This window comes from Spea bombifrons, chromosome 7 (genome assembly GCF_027358695.1).
Source record: "Spea bombifrons isolate aSpeBom1 chromosome 7, aSpeBom1.2.pri, whole genome shotgun sequence".
Lineage (NCBI taxonomy): Eukaryota > Metazoa > Chordata > Amphibia > Anura > Pelobatidae > Spea > Spea bombifrons.
Window position 1 is genome coordinate 28,075,891 of NC_071093.1, and position 14,681 is coordinate 28,090,571.

Below are 14,681 nucleotides of genomic sequence, written 5' to 3' on the forward strand. Positions count from 1 at the left end.
ACTGTTTGTGCATCTGTGATAATCCAACTGTTTAAATCCTAGTTATCTGTTTTGCCAATGTACTTAACCAGGCTTTTTATGCTTTAGCATATCCTTAAGGATATGCACACATCTTTTCACCTGTTACAAACAAGGGAAAATCAAACATTTTGGGATAGACATAAAATAAAATCGACAATTGAGACCCATTTTGTATTTCAGATTAGGCAAGATTGATTGTCTGAATGGTTTTCTAACATCTATTTTTTCAGCGAAATATTTCTGATCCATTGCTGTTATTATTTGCAGGAACACTTACCTGGAAAGACATTTTCATTTTGGGCATGGCTTGAAGCAATACTAGAACTGATCAAGAAACACCTTCTTGCAATTTGGATTGATGGGTAGTTTTTTCCTCAGAAGATTACTCACTTGTGCACGGGAAAACACATTGTATCCTGGGGGAATTTACTTATTGCTATAGTAAATGTATCTGCTTTACGTTTGCATGAATAGATGTTCTTTAAGTATTAGTTTATTTTCAAACAGAATGGGAAACTGACGCAAACACAATTTTTGCTTTATTTTACTTATTTGTGCCTTTGATAATAGTTTGTATTATGTTCAAGTTAACTACGTGAATTCATAATTGGACTTGCAAGCATAAATGACATTTAATTATATATCACCAGTAGATTCCATAGTATAAAACGTTTTTATAAGCTATTCTGTTCTCTGTTTCAGGTTCATTATTGGATTTGTAAGCAAAGAGAGAGAGAGAATCTTATTAAAGGACAAGATGCCTGGGACTTTTCTTCTGAGATTCAGTGAAAGTCATCTAGGGAGTATTACATTTACATGGGTATTTCATTCGGAAAGTGGTGAGTGTAAACTTAAATCATTATATTTCTAATCATTATGGACAACATGCTTTTACTAAAGGCAGTCCACTCCCCACTCTCGCCTGCTGAAGTTGTACCACATCCCTCAACTCCTCACATTTCATGTCAGATTGGACTGCTATAAGCGACCAGTCATTAGCAGGAAAGTGCTACTGTTGAAATAAACATAAGCACTTTCTGTTCATATTGGTCTCATTAGAACCCCTGGAAATTATACACGAGCCACCTGTACAGGAATAACATATTACAGTGTCATGATTTATACAACTAAAATAAAGCCAACATGGAGAAGCCATGTGTGAAAAACTATACCTTATGATTCAATAACTTGTTGAACCATCTTTAGCAGCAATAACTTGAAGGTATTAATTTTCTGTACGACTTTCAGTCTCTCGCATTGTTGTGGAGGAATGTTGTCCCACTCTTCTTTACAACGTTGCTTCAGTTCATTGGGGTTTGTGGCCATTTGTTTATGCACTTCTTTATTATGGTCCCGCCACAGCATTTCAAGGTCTGGACTTTGACAGGGTAACACCTTGATTCTTTTAATTTCAGCCATTCTGTTGTAGATTTGCTGGTGTGCTTGGGATCATTGTCCTGTTGCATGACCCAAGCTTTAGCTGCAGGACAGATGGCCTCACATTTGACTCTAGAATACTTTGGTCAACTCAATGACTGCAAGGTTCCCAGGTCCTTTGGCTGCAAAACAAGATGGACAGCAACAATCGCTTCTCTAAAAGCATTGCTGGTGTCTTTCATGCTTGGCATTGTGTTAACACACACCTGAATGCTCCAGCCCAGCAAACTGCTAAAACTTCTGCTTTTATAGAGGTGGTCACACTTGCTAATGATCAAATAATCAAGGGCATTTAATTAGCAGCACCCGTCTGCTACTTAGCACACATGGCCTCTCTGTTTTGGCTTTTTATTTTGTTGAATAAATCATGGCATGGTGTAATATGTCATGTGTTGTTGTTCGTCTGAGATTGTATTCACCTAATTTTTAGACCTACTAAGGAACAGATTATTGTTATTATGTCCTGGTATGTAAAAACTTAAAGAGGGTGTGCTTTTCTTTTTCACACAACTTTATGTCCTGAAAGGACATCATCCATAGCTAAAGCCTAAACCAAAAACAAATCATCAAATCCATGTTCATGGTTCTATGTTTGGTGCGATTTGTATATTTACTTTCTCTTTTGTTTACATAACAGAAGTAAGATTCCACTCAGTGGAACCATACAATAAAGGACGATTAAATGCTCTTCCTTTTGCGGATATCCTCCGAAATTACAAAGTCATAGAGGCTGAGAATGCTCCTGAAAACCCACTGAAATATCTGTATCCAGACATCCCAAAAGACAAAGCTTTTGGAAAACATTACAATAGCCAGGAGACTGAAGGTAGGTCACTAAGGATATATATATACAAGCTCCCGAAAGCTTGTCATTCCAAAATTCTGTTAGTCCAATAAAAAAGGTATTATCACAAGATACTTAATCCATCTGTTATTTGATATTGATACCACTGGACTAGTACGGCTACAACCTCTACACTCTATATATATATATTGGTTATATAGTGGTAACTTGTTAAGGGGTTTATTTCTCTAATATCCACCATTTAAATAATTATTAGGGCCCTTTATCTTCTTCTGACTGGTTGGTAGCAGTGGCGGAACTACCGGGATCGCAGGGGTCGCGACTGCGACCGGGCCCTGGAGTTCTGCCAGTCAGGGGGGCCCAAGGGGTGCCAAGTGGTCGTTTTCAGCAACCGCTCGGCGCCCCTCTGTCTCCTCTGCTCCCTGCCGCCGCCTGCCTCAGTGCTCCCCCGACTGCAGTGGTGGGAGCGTGAGGTGTCTGTCTCGGGTGCCGGCGCTTCACGTCATATGCCGGCCCTCAGCAGTGAAGCAATGCGCACCTCGGCAGAGCAGCGAGACAGAGGCCTTGCGCCCCCACCACAGAACTGCATGGTAAGTGACCTACAAAGGGGGGTAAGGAGAGGGTAGATGGTGAGAAGGGGGAGGAGAGGGTAGATAGTGACAAGGGTGGGAGGGTAGATAGTGAGAAGGAGGGGAGAGGGTAGATAGTGAGAAGGGAGTAGGGAAAGGGTAGATAGTGAGAAGGGGGATAGGGAGATGGTAGATAGTGAGAAGGTGGATAGGGAGAGGGTAGATCGTGAGAAGGGGTAGGGAGAGGGTAGATCGTGAAAAGGGGGTAGGGAAAGGTTAGATAGTGAAAAGGGGGGTAGGGAGAGGGTAGATAGTGAAAGGGGGGTAGGAGAGGGTAGATAGTGAAAAGGGGGGTAGGGATAGGGTAGATAGTGAAAGGGGGGTAGGGAGAGGGTAGATAGTGAGAAGGGGGTAGGGAGAGGGTAGATGGTGAGAAGGGGGTAGGGAGAGGGTAGATGGTGAGAAAGGGGGTAGGGAGAGGGTAGATTGTGAGAAGGGGGATAGGGAGAGGGTAGATGGTGAGAAGGGGGATAGGGAGAGGGTAGATGGTGAGAAGGGGGGTAGGGAGAGGGTAGATGGTGAAAAGGGGGGGTGGGGAGAGGGTAGATAGTGAGGAGGGGGAGAGAGGGTAGATAGCCTGAGATGGGTTGGAGGCAGATGGGGTAGGGGGGCCCTTGACAGATTCTCGCACCGGGGGCCCTGAGGCTTCTAGTTACGCCCCTGGTTGGTAGGATTTTGGTCAATTGTAAATATATAAATTCTTGTATTGAAACTTAATGTACTTATTTTCTTTTGCTCCTAGCATCAAGACCCACAGAAAATAGAGACAAAGGTTATGTTCCATCAGTTTTCGTTCCTATGTCCACACTGTAAGTGAATAGCACCCGCTCATAACATGTATAAACATGTCTGTACTTCATATTAGGAACAAAAGGCATTCTGATTCAAATATGCCAGATTAATTGTCAGAGTATATATTTTTTATTTGTGGTTTATTATAGAAACATCTATGTATAACACGTGTTTCTAGTGCAATGTAAGAATAGTCTTATTAACCAATGTATTCTCTACCTAGATTCAAGGGTGCAGCAGTCCTTCTGCTGCAAAACCAGGGGGAAGATCACCCTCTTGGGCAATCAGCCCCTCTAGCGTGTTAATGCTCAATAGGCCTTGTGGTGACATAAGTATTGTTGTCAATGTTTTTGCCAGTTGAACTCTTCCTGTATCACATGTCTTTTGATATGTTAACGAGGGCACACCTACAGTGATTCAATATGCCTGTTGAATGCAAAATCTTAGTTCAGTCTCTCTCTGCCCATCATCCTGCATGGATGGGGTAATCGGTGGTGTGCTGGGTTATGTTGGACCTTTAGGTTGCAGGTTAGTCTTGGAATTTGTATGTTGTTGCATTGTATGTTGGGCTGTCACTCATTTATTGTATGTTACTGTGTTTTTGTCTCTTATTAAATATCTGTTAAAGTAGACGAACTTTTGTGAGATATATTTTTTATATTTGGTTTAAACACCACAGGCCTGTTACAGGGGTGATCTCTGATCAGAGCCAGCACCAGCCTCTGTAGTCTGTATTCAAAGATGTGGCACACCTTTGAGACACAAAGTGCCAGGATATGATTTCATATCCAGTAGCTCGATAGTAAGGATGGTGGTTACTAAGGGGGCTTAGAACAACCCCAGAGGTAAATGTATTTCTGTTATCACCATAGCAAAATATTGCATAATGTTCTGGTAATATGTCCCTTACATTAGTAGTTATGGTGATGTGACTCATTTTTCAGCAGAATAACTGCCATAGTACCAGAAATGTACCACCAGCTGGGCTGCCTCATTAGGCTTAGTTTCCACTTGTGAACATCTGTGTTGTCCAATTCCATCGCTTCTTTCATATCTAAATCTGCCCTCTTCCTTTTATTCCTTCTGTTCCCCTTGCCCTGCTTTGCACTGGCTACCTGGAAAATAGGCGTTGCATGGACATGAACTCCATGGGACACCCTTACTTGAGCCTGTAAAATCCACAGGCTTGGCCATATGTGTTATCTCTTGTTGTGACACCCGTCTTAATAATGCAATCTCTTGCAACGGGACCATTTCACCCTGTGGGATCCCAGGCAAAATGACCAGCTAATGGAGTCCTCATGGATGCTTTATTGGTTTATTGGTTTTGCTTTTATGTAGTGCCAGCTGCCATTTCTATGGAGATCCCTGTTCTGCCCCAATTTCCAAGCCATCATTGCTCCTTACTTCTTCAGTCCAACAAGATTTTGTGATACCTACCAAACGACTACAGTCGGTTCCAAGAAGTACTAAGTGTCTGCATATCTTTGTTTATTGTTATGCCATCTGTTACTTTCATCCGACCATGCATGTATGTTCTGCCCCTTTTTAAACATCTGTGAATCAACAACAACAAGCATTTATATAACTTTTCTCCCTGTGGGACTCAAAGCGCTTTACAGGGGTAAACATATCTATTAACTTTATGTAGTTATATAATTGGACATTAATGGGGAACAATACAAGTGAATTAGCTGAATGCATGGGAGATGAGTCTTAAGTCTTTTATTTAAAAGTTTCTAAAGTTGAGTCCTCTCTGACGGAATGTGGAAGAGAGTTCTGAAATGTTGAAGCAGCATGACAGAATGTGCTGGAGCTTGATTTTGTTCACTAAAAGAAGAGTGTAGAAAGAAGGGGCCGGTTTGGGGTGTAGGGTGATAAAGTTGAGGCCTCTCTCACTAAAACAAGAGACAGATGTGTAGAAAGAAGGGGCCGAGTTGGGATGTAGGGTGATAATAGCTATTTATTGCTTTAAATGCCAACAAGCCTATCTTAAAATATATTCTTCATTTAAGAGAACAGAGAATAGGTGTGATATGGCATAAGCAAGGCTGATTTGTTAATAGTCTGGCTGTTGCATTTTGGGCCATCTGTAGGTGATAAAATGCTTTATCCTGACTATGATTCTCAGGTGAAAGAAGGAAGATTTTGTTTAAGTGACAAACCACTGTCATGCACCACTCCAAGGTTTCGGATTAAATATGATTGGCCAAGTTATCCTTTTTCCTCCTTTTTACACCAGGACTTCTGTCTTGTCAGGGTTTACTTTTGCCCATCTCCTAAGCATCTGTTGATTAGAGATGTTGAATCCTTAGTTCCTGGTGCAAAGGAAAGATAATGTTTCATATCATCTGCATAATCCACATAGCAGTGATATCTTAAACAGTGACTAATTATGTCCCCCCAGCGGCAGTATGTATATGGAAAATAGAGTGGGAGATAGAATAGATCCCTGTGGTATTCCACACGTTAGTAGTGTGGGAGCTGAAGAGCATATTCCTGACGACACGCTGTTATCTCCCTGTAAGGAATAATTTACAACATTAGAACTGTACCTCCCAGACTGCATAGGCATCTGATGATTAATGGTGTAAAATGTAGATCTTAAAGAATTAGTATGAAGTAATCACTTTTGTCTCTTGCCATCAGGAGATCATTTAGAACATGTTTCAACATGATTGGGAAGATGTTGTTTCTTGAGAGATGGGCCTCAAGTTGAATTAACACACATTTTTCAATTATTTTTCCCACAAAAGGGAGGTTGGAGAAAGGCCTAAATTTCAAGAATACAGTCTGGGTCTAAGGAAGGCTTTTTAGAAGACGTCTCACCTCTGCATCACACTTCAATTTTGTCTTGTGTGTATCATATGTTAGTGTTTAGATACTTTGTCTTTCTCTTTTGATCTACACCCTAACTCACCTTGTTCCTTTTGGAGGGTGTGTGTAAGAAATCATTTGCATAATTTCTTTGGGTCTTGGCTCCATACTCCTTCCCTTGTTGCGTCTTCCTTGTTCAACCTGCCTTTTTGTATTTATTCTCTTTGGCTCTAACTATGTTCCTGTAAGTTCATCTGAGTAACCAGCTCCTCATTGCTTCCATAGTTTTGTCTTGTTTGTTTATTTGTCAAGGATTTGTGGTCTAGCGCCCTTCTTGAGGATGTTGTTTGTTCTTGTTCTTCACTCAGGACTACCTTATTTAGTCCATGCATGTTTCTTACTTCACCAGAGGTTGCTATTAAGAGGCTGGCACTGTCAGTGCAATTCTACTTTTGCCAATCACCGGTGTACATGCATGCAAACTGTGGTAGACAGGGTGTCGTTGTTCCTGCAGTGCTCCCATTCTATGGAGCCAAAGTATCATGTGTTCAGAGACCTTGGTGCTCCACCCTGTGGTTGCCTTGTCCCAGGCCATCTCAATATCTGAGCCTCACTTTCGAATCCCTGACACATAAACAGTACAGCTTTGCTGAAAATTATATCATAACTATATTATGTATACTCATATTTTACTTTTTTATGCTGACATACAGAAAAGCAGCTTTGTGTGTCATCACCAGAATATTATATGGGGCATTTCAATACCAGGTTCCTTTGAATCATTTTTTTCACCTCATTAGGCTTCCTTTCATTCTTCAGTCCTGTGTTGTCTTTTTACTTGCTAGTTTTAGGCTTACATTACATACGTACACCAAGGTTCTTAAACACAGTATAGAATGAATACGGATTATAACATTATTTTTGTTTACCATTTCCCAGCCCATCAAGTGGTACATCTCCACCTCCTTCTCCACTGGACCTTCCTATGTCTCCAAGCGTATTAGCAGCCCTACATGAGCATCTCACCCCAAAAGAAATAGAAATGGCTGTAAGTTAAGCCTTCTGACTTTGTTACTATAAAAAATTGTTTTCCACAATGTACATACCTGTGACAGAAAGGATGCCATTTTTGTTTTGACCATTCCTGGATTCCTATTGCAAAGCATTTCCTTGTCCCTACTTTCAACACACCTTCAACCCCTCCCATTTCTCCACATTCTGTAGTCTGTTATTTTTCCCTTCATGTACAATTAAATGGCTCAGCTCATTTATCTGCCCTTGAAGCTGCTCGACAACAACAGTTCTGCTATAAGCAAAGTTTCAAGGTGGACCCCCTTTGATCTTTTTTCCCTTGTACTGGCCACTTATGTTCAATAATGCATTGCTATTTACCAAGACTCCATAGAAGACAAATGAAAGCACAGAGATGATTTTTTTGGTGACTGGCATTTTACCGTAGTAAAAGCACGATGCACTTATAGTTCCCTGAATAGGTCAACTTGGGCAAAATTCACAATCAACAGTCATTTGACTGTCAACAGCTAGAGTACAGAGACTCAGCCGAGAAGATGCAGTATAGGGAATCAATCATTTCCACCAAGCTGTGAGTTGTAGTTGACTTATGATGAATTAAAACTACACACCTCATGTGCTTAATTAGTTATGTCTTTGCCAAGTTGCCCCTGCATAATCTGTAGAGTTTGATTCTTAGTAGAGTGCCAGATCAGCCTTTCATTATAAATAGAAATTGGTGAAAATAATTCACCTCAACTCATTGGTTTAGTAAATAAGTCATGTGGTAAAATATACCATACAATCTTAGTTATAGCACATATCCAGGAAAATTTTACATCCTCATATTTTTGTACATGTGCATAATATATACATACATATAGCAAGTAACACTGTAAGTCCTAGGGCAATGATTTGTTTGGATTTTCTGCATTGGTACTGTACAAATCATGTATATGGGTCCCTGATGTAAAGCAACTGGAGAGCAGGGTGCTCCATTCCCCTTGACATCGAAAAGTCCACGCCAAATTTTGAATGTCCAGTCTGGGATTTTCACAAGGAATGCAACAGATGCAGGACATGGACATTTAAACCCATTGAAGCCTCACAATCAGGGAGACTGTTTAGGGCAGAGGAAGTTCTCCTGTGCTCTCAGGGCAGGGAGAGGAGCTGAAGAAAGATCCACAAGATAAGTGTGGTATTACCTGCGTGGATTTGAGACTGCTGTCTGGGGAAAGTTCTCCAGACCCTGGTTTAGCTGGGTCTAGTAGGGAGAATAAGAGAGTTTTTAGTCTGGTCAGCTTGGACCAGCAAAATATGGGTGAGAGAGGGCTCCGACTGGGAGCTAGGTTTTCATTTGATTATTTTGCTGTAATTATGTTCCTAAGCCTTATTGCCCTAGAAGACCCTGCTCAAGATCCTTGGAAGTGACATTTATGGCCCTTAGCTATAGCATTCTACACAATTTATATTGTAGTTTTTTATTAGACTACTGCGGGTACATCTAAATATTTCTTTGGAGTTTACAAATTGTGTACCACCACTTACAAAATAGAATGCAAACATATAAAAATATCATATAAGAGCTTAGATGTCCGTGCGTTATTGTTTTGAAAATGAATTTGTATGCTTTAAAACATAATAATCCTATACTGACAGATGCGTGTCTTGGAGTAATATCTGTTTTCCTTAATATGACAGATTTCTTTTTCATTTGCATTCTAGATGAATTCATCCTGATCAGCTGATGGCAGAATTTCAAACTCTACAGAAGCAGAACTTTACATTATCAACACCTAAACGCTTCCTAATTCTTGTAAATATCGTATCCTGCCAGCCACATTTGATATATATATATATATATATATATATATATATATATATATATATATAATGTTTTTGTTGTACAAAACAGCAGTGTTTATTAAAATATTTTTTTTATTTTAGATATATTTGCTGTTGTACTTATGTAATTGTCATATAAAATGAGAATTTGTACAGATAGGCATATTGCAGCAATTACCACCCAACTTGGCTCTCAAGCCTTGCCAATTTTAACTAATGTCCAACTTTGCGTGTCCTACTTTAGCACAATTTAATTGGAAAGCATATCTTCCCACAGCTTAAACATACATTGATGTGTGTATTTCTGTAGAGCTGATACTCACACAAAAACAAATATCGAACCTCCTAGGAAATGAGGATGCTGGGGGATTCAAGTGCCAAAGAAGAATACGTGGAATGCATAATCTGTGATCTCAGAACTGGAATAATAAAATAAGGGGCTGACAAGAAATTACAATGTGATATATATATATATTACTTAATATATCATAATCTACATGGAAAATATCATACAAATACTGTATGTCAATGGTAGTATCTGGTTAAAACGGTGGTACTGATGGAAAGCCAATTGAATGCATAAAAAAGAGAATAATGTCCATAAGAAAGATGAATAGATAATGTTCTGCTAACATGAAGAAGAACATTTCTTATTTCAAGTAATGCTATTTGAAATTATTATTATTATTATTACTGTTATTTATAGTTCCATATAGCAGCATAATATTCTGCAACCCAGTACAGTGGGTAAATAGTGCATAACAAGTAGTGCATCACATAAAAATGTAAACTTGCAGTAAACAAGCTTACAGTCTAGAAAATTCTGGCTCAGTTATTGAAAGGACTCATTATACTCCTTGAATCCTTTTGGGGAGTATTAATCCAGGGATTTGAGACCATAAAACAAAATTGATGTTTTTGTGGTTGTCTTTTTATTTTGCTTTTTTTTAAAAAAAGGGGCAATTAATAACAGTCTCCACCCAGGTTCTTTTAGGAATCTGATGGGACAGTGATTTTAAGATTTTTGTTTGTATAATTACACTCACATTTACATAGATAGAATATTCGAAAAATATAAAATTAGTAATATGTACCTGTTATTATAGGTTTTGAACAATCCAAAGGGCTTCCCTTGTAACCTAAGGTTCCATTATCTCAACTACTAGTAGTAAAATAGGTCACTTTACTATCAGTAAAATGTAACTTATTTACAAAGCAGTAATGGCAACTTCATTTAAAACCTCACCATGCTTCACTTTTATTTGAATTACCGTATTTGCTCAATTATAAGACGACCCACAAAAATTTGAATATTAATTTAGGAAAAAAAGAAAAAGCCTGAATATAAGACTACCCTATAGGAAACAAAGTTTTTACTACTAAATATTAATTCACATGTAAACTATTTTTTCATATTTAATAAAAACTATGATTGATAAAAAATATATTTTTTATTTCTTTTTATTTGCCACTCTGTCCCAGTTATGCACATCTGTCCCCCAGATATGCCTTATACCCCCTTATATGTCACTCAGCCTCCCTTATAAGCCACTCTGACCCAGATATGCCTTTTAACCCCCTATTTGCCACTCTGCCCCAGATATGCCTTATACACCCATATATACCACTCTGCCTCCCTGACAAGCCTTTTAACCCCCTATTTGCCACCCCCCCGATATGCTTTTTAACCCCCTATGTGCCACTCTGCCTCCAGAAAATCATTATACCCCCCATGCCACTCTTACCCCCCCCCAATTTACCAGTGCATCCCTAGACTTGTCCCCCGTGCTTCAGACTCCCTGGAATTGCAGGCAGCAGTGGAGGTTGTCTGCGCGAAGAGAAGGCGTTTGCTCTGTCCAACTCCGCTACTGCGCAATAACTCCTGAACTCCATCTTTGGGTGCTCTGGGTCATTACAGTCGTCTGTATGGACCCAGTTCCTGACATGCAGCTTGATCCTTCTCCCTCCTAGCAGATTCAGAACTGGCTTAATCCAGCTAGAGCCCCTCCTACAGCTCCTGGCTGCCATGTGAGTGCAAACTCAGGAACATTCCCTTTGCTGGTTACTCACAGTGCACCGTTGTGGACCAGGTGTACAGATTGTCGGTAAGGCATGGTGATTAATCAGCAGTCATAGTCCACATTGGTACTAAGGACAAACTCTGTGGCAGGTGGGGGGGTCTTAGGGCATTGGGTGGCAAACTTGAGGAAAGGACCTCCAAGGTAATATTTTCAGAAACCACATGCTACACTAGGGAGGTGTTGAGAGTTTAGGAAGATAAATGTGTGGCTGCAAAAGTACTGTAGGAAGGAGGGATATGGGTTTTTAGAGAACTGGGAAGACCTTGGCATTAAAGACTTTGGGAAATTGGGAAATGAATGGTGGGATCAGCTTACAGTAAAAGCTGAATCACAACATGTACAACAGGTTTTAAAAAGGTAGTTTGAGAGTGATGTGTACAAATTCCCACAGTTTAGGGAATAAAATCCCTGCAATTACTGCATTGGTAAATGATAAGCAAATGGTTGGGGTGCAGGTACATGTAAGGGAAGAAAATAAATATACAGTGTAAAGAGTATAAATTATAATGGAATAAATGATGTTGTGGTTGCACTCACAAACGGATGAGATGCTTCAGGCCCTTCAGAATATGTTGAAAAAATCTTTAATGAGTCTTCGTACAGAATCTATAAAATGAGACTGAAAATAGTGCAGTATCTTCAATAAAACGGTTGGGGTTAAATAAAATGAGACTGAAAATAGTGCAGTTCATCCATGCACGAAGTGCATGTAAAAGCATAAGGTTAAAGTCCGCCAAAAAACTCGATCAAAGGGATGTCCCTTTGCAGAACATATTCTGAAGGGCCTACCGGGGTCTCAGGGGTTGCGACTGCGACCGGGCACCCTGGATGCCGGTGCTTCACGCTGAACGCCGGCATCCAGGGCCCGGTCGCAGTCGCGACCCCGGTAGTTCCGCCACTGCCCCCTGATATGCCACTCTGCGCCTCAGATATGCTTTATACCGTCATAGAAGTCCCAGCGGAAGTGCCTGGACCCTGCGCTAAACCCCAATTATAGGCCACATCCCTACTTTAAAGACTTAAATTAGGGGGAAAAGGGCCTATAATGGGGCCAATAGGTATTAACAAAACTACAGGAGTTAACCTTCCCAATGGTAGCGAGATCAAATCCACCAGAGATTGTATCCATACCTCCTGAGGTGCTGGATGAAGTCCTTGCAGAGGTGTGGGCCACCAGAGACCCGGGGCTTGCCCAATCAGGGCAGCCAGTGGTAACCTCAAACAAGGGAGTTGCCTGGTACAGGTTAAACAATACTCTAAAGCCCTAAAGTATCTAAATGATGGAGTTTTGGTCCTTTGTCAATCACCCTTTACTATACCTATATACTATTATATATACTCGACTAAGACTCTGTATAGTCAAAAATCACATGACTATGAAGTGCTCCCAGCAAAAATTATGAATTAGGCCAAATTTTACTCGATTGAAGAATTATTAACGGGGGTGTTTGTGAATTGACCCCAATTCTGTATTTATTTACAAACGTGTTAAATTCAATAGCACCTTGAAATCATTATATTAGTCATATTCTGCAAAGAATCACTTGTAGGTTTGGTTGACAAACATATGCTATTTCATAAAATACTTAATTGTATTGGTTTTTTTTAACCTGAAATGTACATTATAACAGTAACTATACAAACTGCTGATTGTATAGTCAACCCTCTAGGCTTGCCTGTACAGCCCTCTGCTTTAACTTTCGGTTTAGATTTCCTATCAATGCTTTGCAAGTTCATGAAGCTGATTTCCCAGAAACCACGTGTTATGGGCTCTTCTCACAGCTGTCCTCTACTCCCTCTGTATATTAGCTGACATGCTTTCCATTAAGGGAGAGCTGCAGAGCTGCAGCAGCTGCATCAGCTGCATCAGCTGCATCAGCTGCATCATTATGACAACCGTATATATGATTTTCTTTTCTTTTAACAGCCTTTTCTGATTTTTTTCTTTTCTTTTTTTTTCTTCCAAATATTAATATATAAAGCGGTGCTGCATTGGATGACTACAAAATAATGCAGGCATATGAAAATAAAAGAGCCCATACAGAATATGAGAATGAGTGAGGAACATGAATTAATGTTATTTATTGAAAATCCCTGGACTTTTTTCCCCAGCATTGTGCCAATTCACAAGTACCTCCAGTGAACTACTGCATACCTCCCAACAATTCCAGTTTTAACAGGGCAGTCCTGCTGTTGTGGGTAGCTGCCCCACTATTTTGATTATTTATGAGTAATCATATCGTACAGCACTACTGAATATGTTAGGACTAACTGAATAATCATAATAGTAATAAGAATATTGCTTGATTGAAAGGGTAATAGCAATTGTTTTTGCGATACTGTATATAGTGTATTACAAAGTGCAAAGTGTTCGCTCATTTTATGTGTTTTATATGTATGTAAATCATAAATTATGCCCTGTTTAGTTAAACATGAATAAATGTTAAATTAGCATTATTTCATTTTAGCCCTTAAATATATTACTCTTCATTATTAGGAACACATTGTACCTTATCGAAAAATATCTTAATTTGTCTTTAAAACAACATACATAGTTAAAACACATACCTTGTTCCTATGTTTGTAAATGGCTTCCTTACATAAATATAAAATACTCTTCAAATCAGAAATAATGTGCTAATGTTATCTAATGTTTCTTTCTAAAACTGTGTTACAGAGCTGTAGCTAGCTTTTTTGCGCCCAAGGCAAGAAAATTACACAGGGAACATGCTGCAGCTCTGAAGTGTTAACATAATAGAAATCTCTGCTCTTACACACACCTGCCCATACAAACACACATATACTGTATATATATATATATATATATATATATATATATATATATATATATAAAGCACTCTCAAAGGATGGTCAGCACTCCAGGTCTTTAAGTTAACAACTTCTCTGGAGTGCTGACCATCCTTTGAGAGTGCTTTGTATGGAAACTGCTGGTTACTAGCACCAGGCTTGGAATATTTGGAATGGTGTGCAATGGACTTTGTGAGTAAATATATATTTATATATATATATATATATATATATACCTACACTCCCCTTTCTCCACAATCTCATCTTCCATCCTCCATCCTATAACCTATAATGGGAGCACGAGGTCTATCATTTCAGACCTCTGCTAATCACTATGCGCCGGCTATTGATGCAGAGTGTGGGGATGATGTCAAATCCCGGCACGTAGTGATTAGGGAGCACGGAAGCCGGGATCTGAAGTGACAGGCCTCACGC

General features: G+C 39.6%; 1 protein-coding gene across 1 annotated transcript in view; it reads left to right on the forward strand.

Moving 5' to 3' along the window:
- Window positions 1-9,346, forward strand: part of STAT4 (signal transducer and activator of transcription 4) — a 60,964-nt gene extending 51,618 nt beyond the window's left edge. Inside the window, exons 19-24 of the mRNA XM_053471851.1 lie at window positions 289-383; window positions 724-860; window positions 2,096-2,284; window positions 3,635-3,701; window positions 7,441-7,549; window positions 9,238-9,346. Coding sequence (XP_053327826.1) covers window positions 289-383; window positions 724-860; window positions 2,096-2,284; window positions 3,635-3,701; window positions 7,441-7,549; window positions 9,238-9,252 — 612 coding nt within the window. The 3' untranslated portion in view covers window positions 9,253-9,346. The remainder of the gene's footprint in view (window positions 1-288; window positions 384-723; window positions 861-2,095; window positions 2,285-3,634; window positions 3,702-7,440; window positions 7,550-9,237) is intronic.
- Window positions 9,347-14,681: the final 5,335 nt, after the last annotated feature.